This window comes from Protopterus annectens, chromosome 10.part0, assembly GCF_019279795.1.
Source record: "Protopterus annectens isolate FY-2018-M chromosome 10.part0, PAN1.0, whole genome shotgun sequence".
Classification (NCBI taxonomy): Eukaryota; Metazoa; Chordata; order Ceratodontiformes; family Protopteridae; genus Protopterus; species Protopterus annectens.
Window position 1 is genome coordinate 87,174,237 of NC_056744.1, and position 22,132 is coordinate 87,196,368.

The 22,132-nt window shown below is 39.3% G+C and overlaps 1 protein-coding gene across 1 annotated transcript in view; it reads right to left on the reverse strand.

Annotated features, from left to right (window-relative positions):
- The window catches only part of LOC122812967 (nucleolar protein dao-5-like), a 185,826-nt gene that overhangs the window by 86,910 nt on the left and 76,784 nt on the right, over window positions 1-22,132 (reverse strand). Inside the window, exon 6 of the mRNA XM_044085058.1 lies at window positions 13,129-13,256. Within this exon, the coding sequence (XP_043940993.1) occupies window positions 13,129-13,256 (128 nt within the window). The remainder of the gene's footprint in view (window positions 1-13,128; window positions 13,257-22,132) is intronic.

The following is a 22,132-nucleotide window of genomic DNA, read 5'->3' on the forward strand; positions in this document are numbered from 1 at the left end:
TTGCTATATTAAACCTGCTTTGAAAGTTAAAGGTGTATCTTTGTAACTTATTATTTTTATGTACATTTTTGTATGTGCTTTTATGTTATTTATAGGTTCATAGGTAGGTACTAGGCTATCTGCCCGAGGGCAATTACAAGCCTAGCCAGAGTGTGTCGGCTTCGCCACCCCATTGGTTAATTAACTGAGCCTCTGTCAAGCAGAGCAAAAGAAGTGATCCCAGGGGTGTATTTTGTGTTACCCATCCACTCGTCAAGACTTCTCTTGAAGAGTGTTAGTGAGGGGCTCTGCCTAATGCAGTTAGGAATTTTGTTCCAAAGCATGGTGAGTCTCTGTGACAAGAATCTATCCCTCCAGCATGTTCTATTTATTGTTGTGTTGAGGTTTGGCTCACTAGAGCACGTAGCTCGCAGTGACTTGGATTTCTTTAGGTGGAGCATGTCTATCAATTCTGAGTTGGACATGGCTTTGTAAGTCAGGCAGAGATCACCTCTGAGTAAGCGATATGCCACTGAGTACAGCCGGAGTTTTTTCAGTCGGGCTGCATAGGACATATGTTTGAGGCCAGTAATCCCCTTGGTGAGGTGCTTTTGTGGTCTTTCAAGCTGTTGGAAGTGTCTTGTGAGGTACACCCCAAATGGGGCATTGTACACTATGATGGGTCTGATGAGTGACGAGTAGAAGGGCACTATAACCTCTTTATTTCTAGATGCGAACCCTTTAGTAATTAGATGGGACACATAGAAGGATTTCCTAACTACTTTGGCAATATGATTGTCAAAGGAGAGATTACTATCTACCTGGGTCCCCAGATCTCTTATTACCTCTTCTGTATTAAGGGGGCTGCCACCTATGTGGTAATTCATGGGTGTTTTGTTTTTCCCAGTAGGGATGACTGCATTTTTTGGCATTTAGCTTGAGGCCATGACTTTGACACCAGGTGTCTGTCTCAGTAAGGCCTTTTTGAAGGATGTCCGTGTCAGCCGGAGAGTCCGTTATGTCTCCAAGTTTGCAGTCATCAGTGAACTTGGTTAGCCATAGTCCTCCTGTGTTTGCCTGTACATCTGAGAAATATATGCCGAGCAGTGGGGGTCCCAGAACCGAACCTTGCGGGACACCACTTGTGACTGGTTTAGAGTCGAACCTGGAGCCCGCTATTCTTACTGTGTGAGATCTGTCTGTAAGCCAGTTGGCAACCCATCTTGAGACGTAGGGGTTTATGTTCAGGCTGGTGAGTTTTCTATAATACCCAAGTGAGGAATGGTGTTGAACGCCTTGGCGAGATCAAAGTAGGCTGTGTGAACCACCCTTCCCTCATCTATGGCCTTGGTGACTGTCTCAAAGAAGTCAACCAGGTTTAGTAGGCATGATCTGCCTTTAACAAAGCCGAACTGGGTCAGGTCAAGTGTTTGGAGGTTCCCAATGTCTTTGTTAATGAGTTCCATGATGATGCGCTCCATAGCCTTGCAGATCAGGCTAGTCAGGCTTATGGGGCGATAGTTTTCCAGGGTCAGTTGTGGCCCCTCCTTTGTAGAGTGGAATAACCATTGCTGTGCCCCATTCTATGGGCATGTAGCCTGTGGAGAGGCTGAGGTTGAACAGCGTGTTTAGGTGGGGGGGGTTAGTTCGTTCTGTAGTTCGTGCAAGACACAGCCTGGGACACCATCTGGCCCCATTGATGCTGTGTTTTTGGCTTTTGAAAGGGCTGTTTTCACCTGTGCTTCTGTGATTTCTGGGACACTACACTTTTCCATTATTGTTGTGGGCCCTTTTGAAGGTGAGTGGGAGGTGAAGTTTGCACTGAATCTATCTGCCAGTATCTTGGCAATATCAGAGGGTTCAGTATATTTTGTGCTATTTTGCACTATCTCAGAGCATATCTGCAAGTTGCCACTTAGATTCTTGACATAGCTAAAGAAGGCTTTGTGGTTATCTTTTAAATCTTTGGCTATTTTTCTTTCGAAGTTAGCCTTGGATGATTTTATGAGGGACCTTAGTTTCTTACTGATACTGATCAGGGATGTCTTTCCTTCTTGGGATTTGCTTTTTTTCTGAACTAGTTTCCTCCTTTTGTTGTATAACCTGTTTATGGCAGGGGTCTACCAGACTGGTTTTCTTCTCTTAGGGGAGTGAGTTTTGGTTTTGCTAGGGATGGCATGATCCATGCATCCTTGTAGGTGCTCATAGAGTGCAATTGTAAAGGATTCTGCATCTTGGGCAGTGTTATCCTTTAGCGTGGGGGCTGTGAAACTTACCACCTTTGCCTTAAGTAAGGCGAAGTTTGCTTTAGAAAAGTTTTTTACTGTGGTTTCCTTGGTTGGGGGTGGTGGTGGGGTGTGGACATCCAGGGTGATTAGTTTATGGTCTGATCTAACCAGTGAAGGGTTGACCTCCGGTACGGAGCACCTGTCACCCATGTTGGTGATGACCAGGTCCAATATGTTATGGCCTCTGGTAGGGGAGTTTACCAGCTGATCCAGGGCATTTGAATTGATAAATTCCAGGAAGTTCTGAGCCTGAGAGTTTGTACTCAAGTAGTTTTCCCAGTTAATGGTAGGGTAATTGAAATCTCCCAAGATCAGGGTGTTCGGTAGGACCTTCATGTTTTCCAGTGTCTCCAGAAAGGCGGAGTGGTGGTCCTGGGTCATGGAGGGTGATCTGTAGCAGGACACAATTTGCATTGCAGATTTGTCCAATGTTAGTTGCACATGGATGATCTCAGAGGTATCATGCTTCGCCACTAAAGTACAGTTGTGTACACTTACCATAAATGTAGATGTTCTAGTGTATTCACTATTGCAGTCATTACATTTGGGTTATCCTGCTGGCAGGCTGCCCTCAGTCGGCCTGAATTCCAAAGTCTTGGGTCCTGCATCAGTTGCTGTCACCTCTTCCCTGATGTCAGGTCATCAGGGGTATAAAAGATGCAGCCAACACCATTTTATTTAGTTTTTCTTGCCCCAGATGTCAGGTGCCCCCAAAAGGGTAGGCTAAAATTAGGTAAATAAAACCTACATGCACCAAAATAAGTTTTACCTTCCTCTATAAGCAAATACACCATCTAGGTTGTATAGATTAGAGAAGTAAAGATAAGTTCCAGCAAAAATAAGGGGGATGGTGGGTGGGTAACCTGGACTGCAACAGTGAATACACTCGAACATCTACATTTATGGTACATGTACACAACTGTACTATGTTCTTCGTGTTTCACTGTTGCAGTCATCACATTTAGGTTGAGTCCCAAAGCTATGGTTGGGGGGCTGGAGCTAAACAGCATTAGGAGTGGCTATGAGGCCCTGCAGAACTTCAGTGGCAAAGCCTGCCCTGGATTTAGAGTAAAGAGGTAGATTGTAATGTTTTGTAAAGGTATGCACTGAACTCCAAGTAGCAGCCTCCAAAATGTCTTTGGTTGGTACTCCCCTGAGAAAGGCTGCAGAAGTGGCTGCAGCTCTGGTTGAATGTGGCCTAATGCCCTTAGGCACTGGTTTGCCATGTTGTGAGTTGCAGAAATGAATGCAGTGACATATCCACTTTGAAATAGTCTGCTTGGAGATAGTCTTTCCTTGTGATGCTGTGGCACATGCCACTAGTAATTGCTCTGTCTTTCTGAAAACTTTAGTTTTGTCCAAGTAGAATCTAAGTTGTCTGTGTACATCCAAAGAATGCAGAATTTTCTCCCCCTTGTTCTGTGGATTTGGATAAAAAGTTGGCAAATGAATTGTTTGGTTAAGGGCTACACTGGATACCACCTTAAGCATAAATGTAGGGCTTGTTCTCAGAGAGACCCTGTCTGGATAGAAAATGATAAAGGGTTCCACAGCCATGAGAGCCTGTAGCTCTGAAACTCTTCTTGCAGAAGTTATTGCTAGAAGCAGAGCTGTTTTCTAAGATAAGAACTTTATGTCTGCAGTAGCAGCTGGCTCAAAAGGAGGTAAGGTGAGTTTTTCCAAGAAATAATTGAGGTCTCATGCAGGTATTGGCATTTTCCTAGGAGGCCTTAAGTTTTTAGCTCCTCTGAGGCACTGCCTTAATAAAGGATGAGAAAAGAGTGGTGACTCTATTGTAATGAGCCGAAATGGCAGAGGCATGGATTTTAATTGATGAAAAAGATAGGCCTTTGTCCAGCATCTCAGTTAAGTATTGCAAAATCTGAGGAATATTTGGGACAGCTGTATCAGTTCCTTGAGCTTAGTTCCAAGCGCAAAATCTCTTCCATTTTCCAGAATAGGATTTTCTAGTACTAGGCCTTCTGGCTTCTAAAATGATATCCATCACAGCTTTTCTGAGAGGTGTGGTTTTAATGGCTACATTATCCGCCATGCTGTCAGGTTTAGGGTCCTGAGTTGGCTGTGCAGAATCTGATTGTTTTGTTGGGACAGTAGATGAGGTATTTGAGGTAAGGTCCAGGCTGGGCATTGGGACAAGTTCCTTAAGATCGGATACCGTTACTGGCGTGGCCAGTCTGGGGCAATCAGAATCATTTTTGGTTTCTCCTGCCTAACCTTTAGGAGTACTTTGGGGAAGAGAGACAGTGGAGGGAAGGCATATACTAATAGGTTTGTCCAGTTGAAAGATAAGGCATCCGCTTTCCAAGCTTGTCTGTGATAAGTCCTTGTGCAGAATCTTTTTAGTTGATTGTTTTGAGGGGAGGCAAATAGATCTATGTCCAGGCATCCCCATTCCATTGTTATCATGCTGAAGACTTGTGGAGCCAGGTGCCACTCGTGGGGATCCATGAGGTTTTTGCTTAGTTCATCTGCCAGAGTATTTTCCTTTTCTGGCAGGAATTATGCCTGCAGATGAACTTGGTAAGTCAATGCTGTGTCCCATAAAGCCATGGCTAGTCTGCATAGGGCGTAAGAATGAGTTCCCCCCTGCTTGTTTATGTACCACATGACCGTGGTGTTGTCTGTCTTTATCAGTAGATGTCCCGGATGAAGTAGGTCCTTGAAGGTTGTCAGGGCATTTTGAACAGCTAGCATCTCTTTTTGATTGATATGTAGATGCTTTTGGTTTGTGGACCAGGTTCCCTGAATGCCTCTTCCTGCCATGTGTGCCCCCCAGGCATAATCTGATGCATCCGTCGTTAGACTTTGCCTGGCTGGGGGAAGTGAGAATAGCTGTCCCTTGTTTTGGTGACAAGCCTTTGTCCACCATCGAAATTCCTGTTGCAGGCAGGGTATTAGAGTAATAATTGTTTCCAGACTGTGGCAATGTTGTGTCCAGACACTTTTTAGGTACCATTGAATTCTCCTCATATGCAGTCTTGCATATGGAATTAGTAAGATGCAGGATGCCATGAAGCCCAAAGCCTGCAGAATTTTTCTTGCAGATAACTGGGCCTTTGTTGCCATTTCCTTGAAATAGGTAGTCAGTTACCTTTGTTTGTCTGGAGTGAGATAAGCCATCTGGGCAGTTGTATTTAAGCTTGCACCCAGGAATATTATCTCTTGAGAGGGTACTAGTTTTGATTTATTTTTGTTGACTGTGTACCCTAGGCATGTTAAAAGTCTTATCACAAAAGTCAGATGCTGTAGTAGAATGTCCTTGTTCTCTGCTTGTATGAGGCAGTCGTCCAAGTAAGGATATATTTCTATTCCTCTTTGTCTGCAGTAAGCAATTACTGGTGCCAGGCACTTTGTGAAGACCCTGGGCACAGTAGATAAGCCAAAGGGCAGTGCAGAGAATTGGTAATGCTTTGAGCCAGCCTTGAATCTGAGGTGTCTTCTGCATGATTGCCTGATTGGGACATGCAGGTATGCCTCTTTTAGGTCTAAAGTCATGAGCCAAGTCTTGCTGCCCAACATGGGCAGAAGCTGCTGTAAGGTCAACATCTTGAATTTTGGTATATCCAGGAAAGTGTTTAGAATAGATAGGTCCAGTTTTGGTCTCCATGCTTTGTCCTTTCTGGGTACCAAGAACAGTCGAGTAAAATCCTTGTCCCTGCTCTTGCTATGGCACTAGTTGAATTGCCCTCATGTCCATGAGAGCAGTGACTTGTTTTTGAGCCTCTACCCATTGATTTTTTGGCAGGTCTGGCCAACCGTTTGCTTTTGGCAGGGTATGGAAATGAAACTTGTAGCCTTGTGACACAATGTCTAGAACCCATTTGTCCTGGGTTATAATGTGCCAACTTTGAGAAAAAAGTGCTAGTTTTCCCCCTAAGGGTGCTGCCAGAAGATAAGTGCTTGGTACAGTCAGGGGGAAGTCATTAGGACTGTTTCCTGTATGGTTGGGATTTGTCTTATCCACCTTTGGAGGTAGAGGCACTCCACTGCTTAGACCTGTAGGAACCTTGCGGCTGTGATCTGTCTCTAGGGCATCTGGATCTGCTCCTTTGAGGTCTGTCTGAGACTGGAAAGGACCAATTCTTTGTAGGCCAGTGTCTGCTAAATCTAGGTGGCTGTACCTGTAAAAAATCCTTGACTGTTTCCATAGATTTAGCTTTGTCCTCCATTTTCTTTAACACCTCTTCTGCCTTAACACCAAACAAGGTATCATGTTGTAAAGGAGCATCTAATAAATTTGCTTTAACATGGTCAGGCAGATTTTGTTCCTTTAACCAAGCATGCCTCCTAATGACAGAACCTGTAACAGCGGCCCTGCAGGAGGCCTCCAGAGAATCGAACCCACATTGCAAAGTATGCTTTCCAGCTTGTTCAGCTGCATGCAATAAATCCTGCATTTCTTTGTTTTCTGCACATTCATAATTTGCCATCATTTTCTGTTTAAGCAGTGTCATGATATATTGCTGATATTTGAGCATATGAAACTGGCAATTTAAAGCCCTTACAGCCAAAGTAGCAGATGTGTAAATCTTTTTTCCCCATCTATCCAGTGCCCTAGAACCCCTGTCAGAAGGGGTAGGGTTTTTTGCAGTTGAAGCCTTGACTCCTTTCAGACCCTGTGAAATAGTTTCTGGGTCAGCAGTAGGGTTTTTGAAAAGGAATTTATGAGAGTCTGGGACCATGTAGTATCTGTCCGGCTTAACAGGAGCTAGAGGTAAAGAGTCAGGGGTCAGACTAGACTCCGAGAACACATCATCTACAATGTCTAACACAGGTGGAATAGCTAGAGGCCTGTGTTGAGGTAGTAAAAGGAAGTCTCTGAGCCTTTTCTTAGATTCTGAAAAATCTTGGCTCTCTCAGTGGAAGTGCTCCCTCATGGTATGCAAGGTTTCCCCAAAAGAGTAGTCTTCAGGAGGAGAAGCTGAAGGAATTGACTCTTCAGCATCAGAATCCTCATAGGGGGGAAGAGAATAATTCTGATCAGAAGAGGAATCAGAAGAAATGGAAACCTGATCTGAAGATTCATAGTCTGTCTCTTGCCTAGGCCTCTTATCAGGAGAGGGATGGGAACCCCTGATCAAGGTAATTAAGACTTCGGTCATTTTGAGCATCTGTTTTTTGGGCATGCAGGCCTGTCCTTGTGGCTGTTGAACTTGTTTCTTTGCCTTTAAAGGTGTTTTAGCCTTTGTCTTTGAAGTCGATTTAATATATAATTGTTTGGGTCTGAATACACCCTCAGAAGCCGATGCCTGCTCAGCAGCTCTGGACCCATCTGAGGGAATTATCTCCGAGGCTCCAATACCTTGAGTTTCCAGTGGCCTGGCTGACTCCACGTGGGAGTCGGTAGTGGCCTGTGAGTCTAAAGTAGTGGGCGTCAGGGGCTGCGAAAGTGCCTCACTGAGTACCGGCGAACCGGCGACTTGCTTAGGAGAAGCTTTGTCGTCGGTTATGGACCTCGGTTGCCTGTCTTTTTTCTTTTCGTTTTTTGTGAACTCCGGCAGTCGGATGGCTATCTGACGACATTGTATAATTAAATCTTTGCCCAAAATAGCTTAATGCAAAATTGTACCGATGCTTAATAGTGTGTTGGTTAAATCTAGCACAAAACCGACAACTAGCAACGTCGTGGTCAGGGCCTAGGCAAGGAATACAATAAGAATGAAAGTCCTCATGAGGTATTTGCTTCCCACAAGAAATACAGTTATTAACTTTTTCTGACATTGGTCTGGAGCAAGAAAAAGTTTCCTCATTGGGGTACTTAGCTTTTAATGAAGACTTCGGATCTGAAACTCAAACACGAAAATCTCAGGAGTCGGCTGACCGGAACTTGTGAACTGCTTCTGCTTCGGGCACTGCGCGGCAAGAAAGACTGAATAAAATAGCTTTGGCTGCATCTTTTATACCCCTGACGACCTGACGTCAGGGAAGAGGCGACAGCAACCAACGCAGGACCCAAAACTTTAGAATTCAGGCTGACTGAGGGTAACCTGCCAGCAGGATAACCGAAATGTAATGACTGCAACAGTGAAACACAAAGAACATCCTGGAGGTGTGGGTATCCTTGATGAATATGGATACACCCACTCCTTTTGTGTTTCGGTCCATGTTCTGTGGCCAAAATGTGTGGTAAGAGTTGTAGCCCAGTAGTGCTGAAGTGCTCTCTGGAGCCTTGAACCAGGTTTGAGTTACTGCACAGATGTCGACGTTCTCCATACTTAGGAGTGTTTTGAGCGCATGCATTTTGAGATTTAAACTCATGTCGTTGAGTAGCAGAACCCTCATTTTTTTACTTGTGCTATTTACGGAGGTGGGTTTGAATTTTGAGCCTTGCCTAAAAAAGGCGTTATGGGGGCAGCAAGAGCCTTGGCCAGTATTCGAAAGCTAAGGGGTGACAGGTGCAAGCCATCTCTTGCGAAGCAACACGGCTTGTCGAGCATGTCATCCTAGGCTGAAAGACTCTGGATCCCCTTTGAATGACACCAGAAGCTTAGCCAATTGTTGAAATTGATCATTTTTTCTTTATACTGAGGTATCATTCTTGGTGAGGGCAGGATGCTACTCAGGGTCAGGGTCATACCCACCTGGGCTACATGATCAGAGAGCTCTTCCATGTCTCTTTTCATGTAGTCCAGGGAGGTACGTCTCTGGTCATTCATACCAACATGAACAATGCCAGAATCATATTTGCACTTGTTCTGGAGTGACCTGAGTGCTTGTGTTATGTGGCAGATTCTGGCTCCCGACAGGCAGCTAACAGTAACCTTCTCCTTGTCCAGCCTAGTGAGTGGGGCGTCAGTGTGCCTGACTATTGAGTCACCTATTACTAGTGTGTTAGGTATGTTATTTCACCTTAAGGGCGGTGATTGTGTGGCACATTGATTTTGTGTTTTATGTGTTGTCTGGTTTGTGACAGGAGGTGAAGGTTTTGTGAGTGTCTGCTTTGGAGCTCGCTGATGCTTTTGCAAGTTTTTATTTAGAGCCTCCGAGTATAATTTCATGTATTTATGTATATTTTTTGCCAGTGCTGGTTTAGTAGGTTTATGTGAGGCTGGAGGTGTGGTGCAAGTGTTAACCTTCTCATCTCTGTCTGTTCCGGTCTTGGGTGGAGATACCTTAGCCTCCAGTTTGGCCGTATAATTGCATCTCTCACATATGTTATGCCTTTTTTGCAGATTGGATTTACTGAAGATTGTTATTTGGTTTTATGAAGGACTCATGCATTAATTGCTTTTAAGGGTGTTAATCTTTAAATGCTTTTGTAAGTTTGGCACCTTTAATGGCTTTTAAATAGGGGCAAGTGTTTGTTACATTGTTTCTGAAGAAGTTCCATTCTAATTGGAATGAAAGCGCTTCTATTTGTGGCATTTGGTGCAACATTTTTTTTGTTTATTTCATGTTTTTATAGTACACCATCTCGTGGTGTTTGCTAAGGTTAAAACATTTTTAAAGGCACATAATTTGTGTAGCAGTAAGATTCATCCTTAATACAATCATTTTCCAAAGGGTGAACCAAAATGCTGCAGCTGCATTCCGTTTCCATCGTATGGGAACAGTCACTGGTGTGCAGAGGCTGCAGGCTGCATGGGTCCTATTTTCAAATAAAACAATAGATTTATGTGAAAATAAGACTTTTGTAAAAGTCAGTTGGCTGCCTTCAGGATTATGCCCTTCCAGTGGAAAGTACAGAAAAAGCCTCACGCCTTTGTTGGTTTCTCAAAGATGAGACTGAGTCCATTTGTTTTAGTTTTTTTTTTTTTTTTTTTGGTAGGGTGGCCACTGGGCAGAGTTGATAATAGAAAATACCCCTTTCAGAAAGGGTAGACCCCTAGATATCATTGGAACTGGGGAACTAGAGCAGTGTCCTTCACAGAATGAATGTCCAGATGCAATTTGTTAGTAGGGTAAGAATGCAGTGTCCATGTAGGTCATAGTCGTGCACATTAGTGAAGCAAGTAAGGCCAAAGAAAAAACAACCTAGTCTTTATGGAGAAAGGATGCTATCAGAATTGCTTTGGCTTTTAGCTGTCTGGCCTACTGGATGAACCTTATTATTAAAGGAAATAGGGGGAAGTATACAAGAAGCCATTTGGCCAAGGGTGGGCTAGTAAGATCCATGTTGACTTATCAATGGATATTTTCTGTAAACAAAATGAAATGAATACAGATCACTAAATATTGTTCTCAGCGATCACTAAAATAGTTTGTTTTCCAGCAGGACTGCAGTCCCCATTTGAGGTGAGACATACTATAGCTCCTAATGGACATATATATATATATATATATATATATATATATATATATATATATATATATATATATATATATATTTATATATATATACGAACGTCACAGTGGTGTGAAAGTGGTGAGAAGGACAATGTCAGTAATCGCTGAAAGTGGTACTCAGTAATACTGACTCACTGAACTGCGATTCACAGACAGGATAGGTCCACTGAAGGAAGGTAACACTGATGTCCCCAGTGAATTACATTAAGGACAGCCAGGAACATTATAGTATAATAATTTCAGATCCTGTTACACTAACTAGCTTTTCTTCTTAATTGTGCACTGGGTGGACTATAATGTCAGCATGGCTAGACAAATTAGTCACCTTAATCCTTACCTTCTCCTTCACTGAATTGTCCAGCAACTTTTTGACCACATGTTGCAGTTCATCTGACATGTCTAACTGAAAATACCATTTGTAGGTCAAGTAATTAAGTTCCTATAAGGACGGCGTTGTTGACACAAGTACCCACTTTCCAAATTTGTCCCTCTCTCCAAGAATTTCTCTAGGAAAGACTAAAAAGCTCTGGTTAGTGGGAGTCCTGTGTGAGGCCAACACAGACTCAGTGACATCTGCTTTCGAGTTTCTGCCCAAAGCCACATAATGCCCTGGAAAGTGGAAAATCTGGTCCACCTTCTTAGGCACCACATCACAGTTTTCTCAGTCTATACTTGTGGCCTCCTGGACGATTTCTTCCAAGGGAGAGACCACCCAGGAGATCTATGGAGTAAAACTGCACACATTGCAGCCTTTGCTGAGGGAACAAGATAGGTTCAGAGGGCCAATGCCTGCCACTGCATAACTGGAAGGAGCTCACAAACCTGAGGCCTTACAGAGGGGAGGGGGAGACACAGTTTCATTCTTGTCATCCAGGTCCTCTTTTGTGGGATCTAATATGGGGTACACTTTCTTAGCAATTAGTACTTTATGTATTTGTGGAAGGCAGCAGAAGTGAGACATAAAGGGATAATTTAGCAAAAAAAGCCATGATGGTATACATTGTCTGACAGCCATGATGGTATACATTGTCTGACAGCCATGATGGTATACATTGTCTGTCAGCCATGATGGTATACATTGTCTGACAGCCATGACGGTATACATTGTCTGACAGTTTCATTTTTGTTCTCTTTCACAGAAAATCAAAACCTGCTAGACTGCATTTACATTGTTTAAAAACATATAACACAAGCGAATACTGATGTTTAGTAAGTAATATTATTCTACACTTGTTAGCTTTCATACACACAGAATGAACCTGCCCACTCTTCCATATGTGTGTGTGTGTGTGTGTGTGTGTGTGTGTGTGTGTGTGTGTGTGTGTGTGTGTGTGTGTGTGTGTAGATATATATATATATATATATATATATATATATATATATATAAAATATCAAAGCATAAAAAAAAAAAACAGTGTGGCCACCACAGGATCACAGGATGAAGCATAAAAAATGTTTTATTCTCAGGTTAAAACCAAATAAAGCTACAGGATAAAAGAAGATGAGCACTTTCAGGTTATTCAAAATCTTCTTCAGATCTAGTACCAAAATATCAAAAATTCACTTTTAAGTTGTTGCCATCCAATACAAAAGAATCGTTTATGACGCCAAATTACATTGATTCTGTACGCATAAACTGCCCTCAAGAGTGTACGCATATATAGATTAAAGATATAGATTTATACAAATACACTTTGTTGACCAATTTAGTCCCTTCAGTCCAATGTCCTCTCTTCATGGGATATCCGAGGTGATATTCATACTAACTAGGGGAAATTTAGCCAGGGCACCTACGAGCTAAGTGCTGTGGTATCTTTTACATCCACCTGAGTTACTACCATCTCAGGCAGACAGGGCTTCGGTTTAGCATCTCATCTGAAGAACAGATATATTTTGTTACAAAAGGCAGATGTTTGCCAAAATACTATGCAATGCTGAAAAACTTTTAGGAGCAAAGATAAGTCTTGAACAACAGCCAATTATTTCAGAGTTCTCTTATGTGGTACCAACATTATGACACCATAAATAGCAACTAATGCACTATGAAGCTCCATTCTGTGGTAAGATAGGTCTCCCTTGTGGCCCAAATTAATTTCTATAATTCAATATTCAATGTTATGGCCCAAAGTAATTTCTATAATTCAGTATTCAATGTGTAACAGGAATTGCTTGTGTCTACATATTTCAGGCTAATACTTACTATATGATAAGTTATCAGGTAGAGCTCATATGTACAGAGTGTGTCTCATGCACAAATATTTGTTCTGATCTTTATTGGAAAAGAAACCACTTCCATTTTGGTAAGACAGGAGCACCCCAGACTTTGCCACTTAGAGCACCCCAGACTTAGCCACTTACCATGAACAGGGTTGCCTTGAGATGTAATCCTGACTGCCACAAACTCATTACCTAGACTCTGTCATCGCGTCCTCATTCTGGTATAGCTGATGCACTGGTCTTTGTTGCTGGAACTTACCCAGATAAAGCTAGAAAGTAATGAAGCCCTTACTAACAGTACACCTAGTGAAGCACTGGAAAAAGACAGGAACTATACCCTCTTTCTGAGCATGCCAGGGGGCAGCATTGGTAGCCTGAATGCATGAGCTGGTATCTTGAATTTTTTAGGTGTTTCTTCCTCCTCTTCCTCATCCTTGTCTGCTGTGCTTGAAGAAACATCTGGTTCTAAAAAAACAGAAACACAAAGAAATTCAGTAGTTTACGCAGGTGAAAGAAAGAATTCTGCAGACATCTAAGGAGAAATTAAATCCTTGTTAGAACTCTGAACACTGAATTTTAACAGGGTAGCACATTTATTTATTGATTTTTTTTTACTGACATTTGATTACTGGCAAAGTCCTACTGGGCAGAAGCCCATTTTCAGTGGATGCCCGAGGAGAAAAGCTGCAAATTATTATAAAACATTGTAAGAACAGTAATTTTACAAAAGTCAAAAATAAAACAAAAACATCTGTAGTTTAGATAATTAAAACAAATTAGACATAATATAAATACATTGGGCGGCCACTGTGGTGCAGTGGTTAGCGTTTCTGCCTCACAGCAAGAGGTTCTCCGGTTCCATCCTTGGCTGGGGTGCCTTCTGTGTGGAGTCTGCATGTCCTCCCTGTGGTCGTGTGGGTTTCCTCTGGGTGCTCCAGTTTCCTCCCACATCCCAAAGACATGCTCTAGGTGGATTGGACTCTCTAAATTGGCCCTAGGTGTGAGTGCGTGCATGTGTGTGCCTTCTGTGGAAGGTTGAGTGGCGAGTTGGCAACTCGACACCATAAAACTCTACTGCCAATCATGAGCAGACAGGTGATCCGCTGTGGCGATCCCTAACCAGGAAAAAGACGAAAGAAGAAGAAGACAGGCTAAAAATTGATACAAGGTATATGACAATCATTTAATATTTAGAGAAATGTTAGTTTGTAGAGAAATTAAAGGTAAGTTAGTCTAATACAAATAGGATTGCAGTATGAAGTGAGGGAAAAACAGGCTTGTGGTATATTTAGAGAGAAAGTCAGAAAAGAGAATTAGATAGCAGGAAGAAAGGAAGTGAAGAAGGGAGAGTAAGGAGGTATAAGGAATGAAAAGGTACTTGGAATGGACAGGGACAACAGAGGGGAGGGTTTGGGAATCAGCGGTATCACAAAAGGGGTAAATGGTACTGATTTTAACAACGAGATGGAATGTCCATTGAACTGTGAGTATATAGTTAATTTGTCAGGAATTGAACTAACAGAGAATGATAGAAATGTATTAAATAAAGGGCTAAAATTCATTCCAACTGTTTTACCCAGAATTCACATGTTAAAGGCTGATGTTTATAATTTTGCTAGAAAGTTACATCTTATGGATTTTTTTAAAAATAACAAGGATATAAATGTTGAAAGTGAAGGAAATGAATTTATAGATTTTAATATAACCAGTACAGAAGATGAGTTTTTTTCTTGTGATTCTGAATTAGACAATAGAGAATGTAATGAATTGGATACTAGCAAACTTATGGTAAAAAGTTTTTTTACACCTCCATATCGTAATGACAATATCAAATATTTATATAAATCATTGTTGCATAATTTAGAAGCAGATTTTTATTATTTTAAGCAGTATCAGGCACAAATTAATTATAATTTACATAAAGAAGAATGGAATAGTTTAATAAACTTGGGGCAAAATGATAACATTGTATTTAAACCCTCGGATAAAGGGGGAAAATTAGTAATATTGAATGTCATCCAATACTTGGATATGTGTTACGCACATTTAAAGAAAAATGAAGTATATGAAAAAATTAAAATATCTGAATATGTGGATGCACAGAGGAAATATGAGTATATTATAGATAAAGGATACAGACTAAGACATTTTTCTTATAAAGATGTAAAAGAAAAATTTAATATAAATAAACCAAGAATGCCATGTTTTTACTGTTTACCAAAGTTACATAAAAATGAGTTTCCCCCACCGGGACGTCCCATAGTTTCAGCTACTGATAGTTTCTTACATAAAATGTCTATTTTTTTACATACATATTTAGTATCGTATGTATATAGACTGCCATCATATGTAAAGGATGTATTTTCTTTAATTAATTGTATAAAAACTATAAGATGGGAAGAAAGTATGTATTTTGTGGTGATAGATGTTGTGAGCTTATACACAAGTATAAAACATGAGGATGGGCTGTTGGCTGTTAAGCAATGTATAGGTGATACAGCTGTTGCTGATTATGTGTTAGAATTGCTACAAATGTGCTTAAACAATAATATATTTGAGTTCAACGGAGATATCTATAGACAAAGGCAAGGGACAGCAATGGGGGCTGCCTTTGCTCCCAGTTATGCCAATATTTTTATGGGTATATTTGAGAATAAATATATATATACCAATTCCTTCTATAAAAAGTATGTCTATGGATATTTCCGTTATATCGATGATTTGTTGTTTGTATGCAGGGGAGGAAAAGACAGTATTCATCAGTTTTTGATGGAGATTGAGAATAATAACATGAATATAAAATTTGATGGATTACAAATGGGTAATACGGTACAATATTTGGATATTACCTTAAAAGGACATAATAATTTATTGATAGAATATCAAATACATAGGAAGTTCCAGGGTTCAGGTTCGGTGTTGTATGGCACTAGTTACCATCCACCACATGTGATTAAATCTATTCCTTACACTGAATTTAATAGAGTAAAGCGACTATGTAGTAACCCTAATATTAGGGAGAAAGAATATCTATCAAGTTATAATAAATTTAAGAATAGAGGATATCCTGAGAGTGAATTAAAGTATAGTCTCAAAAAAATTAAAAACAATTGTAAAAATGGTAGTAGGGGTAGTAACTATAATAAGAAAGAAGTAAAAGATACAGTTTATTTTGTTTCAACATACTCTGTACTGTCTGAACAAGTCAAGACACGAGTAATGTTTAGCTGGAATGTTCTTAAAAAGGAATTAGATTTTTTGAATAATAATGGGCTTAGTTTCTCTTATAATAGAGGAAGGAATGTTCAGGATTTTATAGTACATAGTCGATTTAAAACACCAAGGATGTTAATGTACAAACAGGTGGAACATCAAGGTACTAGTAAATGTGGAAAGTGTACCATATGTAAGTATATAGTTCCACAGTTTAAAACTTTGAATGGAATTGTTTTTGAAACTAAAGGAACTTTTAATTGTAAATCAGAACAGGTTATTTATGGTATAGAATACCCTTGTGGCAAATTTTACATTGGAGAAACTAAAAGAACGTTGTGTTGTAGGTTAAAAGAACATGTCAGAGATATTAAAAATCAGAAAGAAAGTAGCCCTTTGGCAGTACATTTTTATAAGTATCATAATAGTAAACCTGATAATTTAAAAGCAACAGTATTGGATAAAGTTAATAATGAGGCATATTGTAGTGAACAACAAGTAAAACAAATATTAAGGAGAAAGGAACTATGTCTTATACTAAAATTTAATACTTTAAGTCCAAATGGACTGAACCATGACTGTTCTTGGAAAAGCTTGGTATAAGCTCAGGAAAAATGTATATTTTTCTTTTTGCATAGATGTTTTTTAAACACATTTTTACTCTGTGTAGTTTGTCTTCTTAAATTCTTAATTGGTAATTAATTGAGAGCAATTACTTGATTGTTAGTAGAGGTGTGTCTTTTGAAATGTATTTAAAGTGAGTATTCAGTGTTGTGGAATTTTTACTCTGTAAAGGCAAGTTTTGCCGTAGCTAGAAAATTATTGTGGAGAAGAAGTTATTGTGCTTTTTACCTTCGAGTGGATTAAATTATTATCCAGAAGTGCAGTGGAGTTTTTCTTTCGTGGTAATACCAATCGTATTTCTATCTTCCTTTGGTGGTTTTTGCAATGAAAAGGTACTTGTTCACATTTAGGGATATAGTTTATCCTGGTTTTGAGCAAGAATACAGCCAGATTTTAGCTAGGAAGTCTTTCAGAGTGGTTTTGAAAGATGGGAGGGAGGGTATAGACTCGATGCATACAGGTAAGGAGTTCCAGGCTTTAACAATCTTGCACGAGTACAGACAATGCCCAGCAGATTTGCTAGGTTTGTAGAGAGACAGGAGTTTTTGGTCTCTGGATTGCAATGACCGACTAGGAAAATAATTGTGTAGAATGTTTTTAGTGCTGGACAGGCACATGGATGCTGGATAATTTTATAAGTGATAATACATTTTGTGTATATTAGTTGATGTGGCCGTCCTAACCAATTAAGGCATTTTAGTGCTATACAGTGGTGGGTTCTAAAAGGGGTATTTGCTCTGAATTTAGCAACTTTTTTATAGTATTGTTCAAGTTTTATTTATTGTGAAGCCTGGAGGTTAGTTAGGATGGGAGAAAAATAAAGAAGTGTAGTGAGGAGGTAAGTAGTGTCAAGTATAGTTTTACTTGCGTCAGTGAGAAAGGTTTTGGCTCTGTAAAACAGCCCTAGTTTTTGATGAGTTTCTTATGCAGTTTTGTATCTGCAGGTCGAATATAAGATTATCATCCACTATCCCTCCTAATAGTTTGCTCTGAGAAGTGACTTCAATGGTTATTATCAAGAGAGGGGACTTCCAATTTTGTTTTTTCATGAGAGACAGATTTGGGGAAAAAAGTAGTAATAATCAAATGTCAATAAATAAATAAGCCTAAACTGCCAAGCCATATGTATTTTACTAATATAGGTAACCCCATATAATCGACAGTAGGAGGCAGTTATGGTTAAATTGGGGGTGCTTAAAAGAGAAGTCTTGAGGAAACATCGTGAAACAAACCTGATTTCATACACATTAATTATGCCCTAATGTACGAAATGAAGAACGAAGGCTTTACCAGAAAGGCTCATCCAGACTCTGCTACACTTTGCTGTGAAGGAAAGGTTAGTTTGCTGTTATTTTTTGTATTTCTGTATTGCCTTTCTATATTTTGAATACTGTAGTTTGTTTTCTTTACCTTGTGTTTTGCTTGCATTCTGTTTAACAGCATATTAAAACTTCAAAAGAGACCACAGCTCTCTCTGTTCTGAGTCAGGCAGAAATAAGAACTGATTAATTAAGGACTCATTCATAAGACAGAAAAGGTCACTTAAGGTTAATCACTTGTTAACAGAGGGGGTGGAGCTAGGAACTAAAATTTCTATTTAAGGAGTAAACTAAAACATTTCAGAGCTTTACCAGAAAGGCTCATCCAGACTCTGCTACACTTTGCTGTGAAGGAAAGGTTAGTTTGCTGTTATTTTTGTATTTCTGTATTGCCTTTCTATATTTTGAATACTGTAGTTTGTTTTCTTTACCTTGTGTTTTGCTTGCATTCTGTTTAACAGCATATTAAAACTTCAAAAGAGACCACAGCTCTCTCTGTTCTGAGTCAGGCAGAAATAAGAACTGATTAATTAAGGACTCATTCATAAGACAGAAAAGGTCACTTAAGGTTAATCACTTGTTCACAGAGGGGTGGAGCTAGGAACTAAAATTTCTATTTAAGGAGTAAACTAAAACATTTCAGAGCTTTACCAGAAAGGCTCATCCAGACTCTGCTACACTTTGCTGTGAAGGAAAGGTTAGTTTGCTGTTATTTTTTGTATTTCTGTATTGCCTTTCTATATTTTGAATACTGTAGTTTGTTTTCTTTACCTTGTGTTTTGCTTGCATTCTGTTTAACAGCATATTAAAACTTCAAAAGAGACCACAGCTCTCTCTGTTCTGAGTCAGGCAGAAATAAGAACTGATTAATTAAGGACTCATTCATAAGACAGAAAAGGTCACTTAAGGTTAATCACTTGTTAACAGAGGGGTGGAGCTAGGAACTAAAATTTCTATTTAAGGAGTAAACTAAAACATTTCAGAGCTTTACCAGAAAGGCTCATCCAGACTCTGCTACACTTTGCTGTGAAGGAAAGGTTAGTTTGCTGTTATTTTTGTATTTCTGTATTGCCTTTCTATATTTTGAATACTGTAGTTTGTTTTCTTTACCTTGTGTTTTGCTTGCATTCTGTTTAACAGCATATTAAAACTTCAAAAGAGACCACAGCTCTCTCTGTTCTGAGTCAGGCAGAAATAAGAACTGATTAATTAAGGACTCATTCATAAGACAGAAAAGGTCACTTAAGGTTAATCACTTGTTAACAGAGGGGTGGAGCTAGGAACTAAAATTTCTATTTAAGGAGTAAACTAAAACATTTCAGAGCTTTACCAGAAAGGCTCATCCAGACTCTGCTACACTTTGCTGTGAAGGAAAGGTTAGTTTGCTGTTATTTTTGTATTTCTGTATTGCCTTTCTATATTTTGAATACTGTAGTTTGTTTTCTTTACCTTGTGTTTTGCTTGCATTCTGTTTAACAGCATATTAAAACTTCAAAAGAGACCACAGCTCTCTCTGTTCTGAGTCAGGCAGAAATAAGAACTGATTAATTAAGGACTCATTCATAAGACAGAAAAGGTCACTTAAGGTTAATCACTTGTTAACAGAGGGGTGGAGCTAGGAACTAAAATTTCTATTTAAGGAGTAAACTAAAACATTTCAGAGCTTTACCAGAAAGGCTCATCCAGACTCTGCTACACTTTGCTGTGAAGGAAAGGTTAGTTTGCTGTTATTTTTTGTATTTCTGTATTGCCTTTCTATATTTTGAATACTGTAGTTTGTTTTCTTTACCTTGTGTTTTGCTTGCATTCTGTTTAACAGCATATTAAAACTTCAAAAGAGACCACAGCTCTCTCTGTTCTGAGTCAGGCAGAAATAAGAACTGATTAATTAAGGACTCATTCATAAGACAGAAAAGGTCACTTAAGGTTAATCACTTGTTAACAGAGGGGTGGAGCTAGGAACTAAAATTTCTATTTAAGGAGTAAACTAAAACATTTCAGAGCTTTACCAGAAAGGCTCATCCAGACTCTGCTACACTTTGCTGTGAAGGAAAGGTTAGTTTGCTGTTATTTTTGTATTTCTGTATTGCCTTTCTATATTTTGAATACTGTAGTTTGTTTTCTTTACCTTGTGTTTTGCTTGCATTCTGTTTAACAGCATATTAAAACTTCAAAAGAGACCACAGCTCTCTCTGTTCTGAGTCAGGCAGAAATAAGAACTGATTAATTAAGGACTCATTCATAAGACAGAAAAGGTCACTTAAGGTTAATCACTTGTTAACAGAGGGGGTGGAGCTAGGAACTAAAATTTCTATTTAAGGAGTAAACTAAAACATTTCAGAGCTTTACCAGAAAGGCTCATCCAGACTCTGCTACACTTTGCTGTGAAGGAAAGGTTAGTTTGCTGTTATTTTTGTATTTCTGTATTGCCTTTCTATATTTTGAATACTGTAGTTTGTTTTCTTTACCTTGTGTTTTGCTTGCATTCTGTTTAACAGCATATTAAAACTTCAAAAGAGACCACAGCTCTCTCTGTTCTGAGTCAGGCAGAAATAAGAACTGATTAATTAAGGACTCATTCATAAGACAGAAAAGGTCACTTAAGGTTAATCACTTGTTAACAGAGGGGTGGAGCTAGGAACTAAAATTTCTATTTAAGGAGTAAACTAAAACATTTCAGAGCTTTACCAGAAAGGCTCATCCAGACTCTGCTACACTTTGCTGTGAAGGAAAGGTTAGTTTGCTGTTATTTTTGTATTTCTGTATTGCCTTTCTATATTTTGAATACTGTAGTTTGTTTTCTTTACCTTGTGTTTTGCTTGCATTCTGTTTAACAGCATATTAAAACTTCAAAAGAGACCACAGCTCTCTCTGTTCTGAGTCAGGCAGAAATAAGAACTGATTAATTAAGGACTCATTCATAAGACAGAAAAGGTCACTTAAGGTTAATCACTTGTTAACAGAGGGGTGGAGCTAGGAACTAAAATTTCTATTTAAGGAGTAAACTAAAACATTTCAGAGCTTTACCAGAAAGGCTCATCCAGACTCTGCTACACTTTGCTGTGAAGGAAAGGTTAGTTTGCTGTTATTTTTGTATTTCTGTATTGCCTTTCTATATTTTGAATACTGTAGTTTGTTTTCTTTACCTTGTGTTTTGCTTGCATTCTGTTTAACAGCATATTAAAACTTCAAAAGAGACCACAGCTCTCTCTGTTCTGAGTCAGGCAGAAATAAGAACTGATTAATTAAGGACTCATTCATAAGACAGAAAAGGTCACTTAAGGTTAATCACTTGTTAACAGAGGGGTGGAGCTAGGAACTAAAATTTCTATTTAAGGAGTAAACTAAAACATTTCAGAGCTTTACCAGAAAGGCTCATCCAGACTCTGCTACACTTTGCTGTGAAGGAAAGGTTAGTTTGCTGTTATTTTTGTATTTCTGTATTGCCTTTCTATATTTTGAATACTGTAGTTTGTTTTCTTTACCTTGTGTTTTGCTTGCATTCTGTTTAACAGCATATTAAAACTTCAAAAGAGACCACAGCTCTCTCTGTTCTGAGTCAGGCAGAAATAAGAACTGATTAATTAAGGACTCATTCATAAGACAGAAAAGGTCACTTAAGGTTAATCACTTGTTAACAGAGGGGTGGAGCTAGGAACTAAAATTTCTATTTAAGGAGTAAACTAAAACATTTCAGAGCTTTACCAGAAAGGCTCATCCAGACTCTGCTACACTTTGCTGTGAAGGAAAGGTTAGTTTGCTGTTATTTTTGTATTTCTGTATTGCCTTTCTATATTTTGAATACTGTAGTTTGTTTTCTTTACCTTGTGTTTTGCTTGCATTCTGTTTAACAGCATATTAAAACTTCAAAAGAGACCACAGCTCTCTCTGTTCTGAGTCAGGCAGAAATAAGAACTGATTAATTAAGGACTCATTCATAAGACAGAAAAGGTCACTTAAGGTTAATCACTTGTTAACAGAGGGGTGGAGCTAGGAACTAAAATTTCTATTTAAGGAGTAAACTAAAACATTTCAGAGCTTTACCAGAAAGGCTCATCCAGACTCTGCTACACTTTGCTGTGAAGGAAAGGTTAGTTTGCTGTTATTTTTGTATTTCTGTATTGCCTTTCTATATTTTGAATACTGTAGTTTGTTTTCTTTACCTTGTGTTTTGCTTGCATTCTG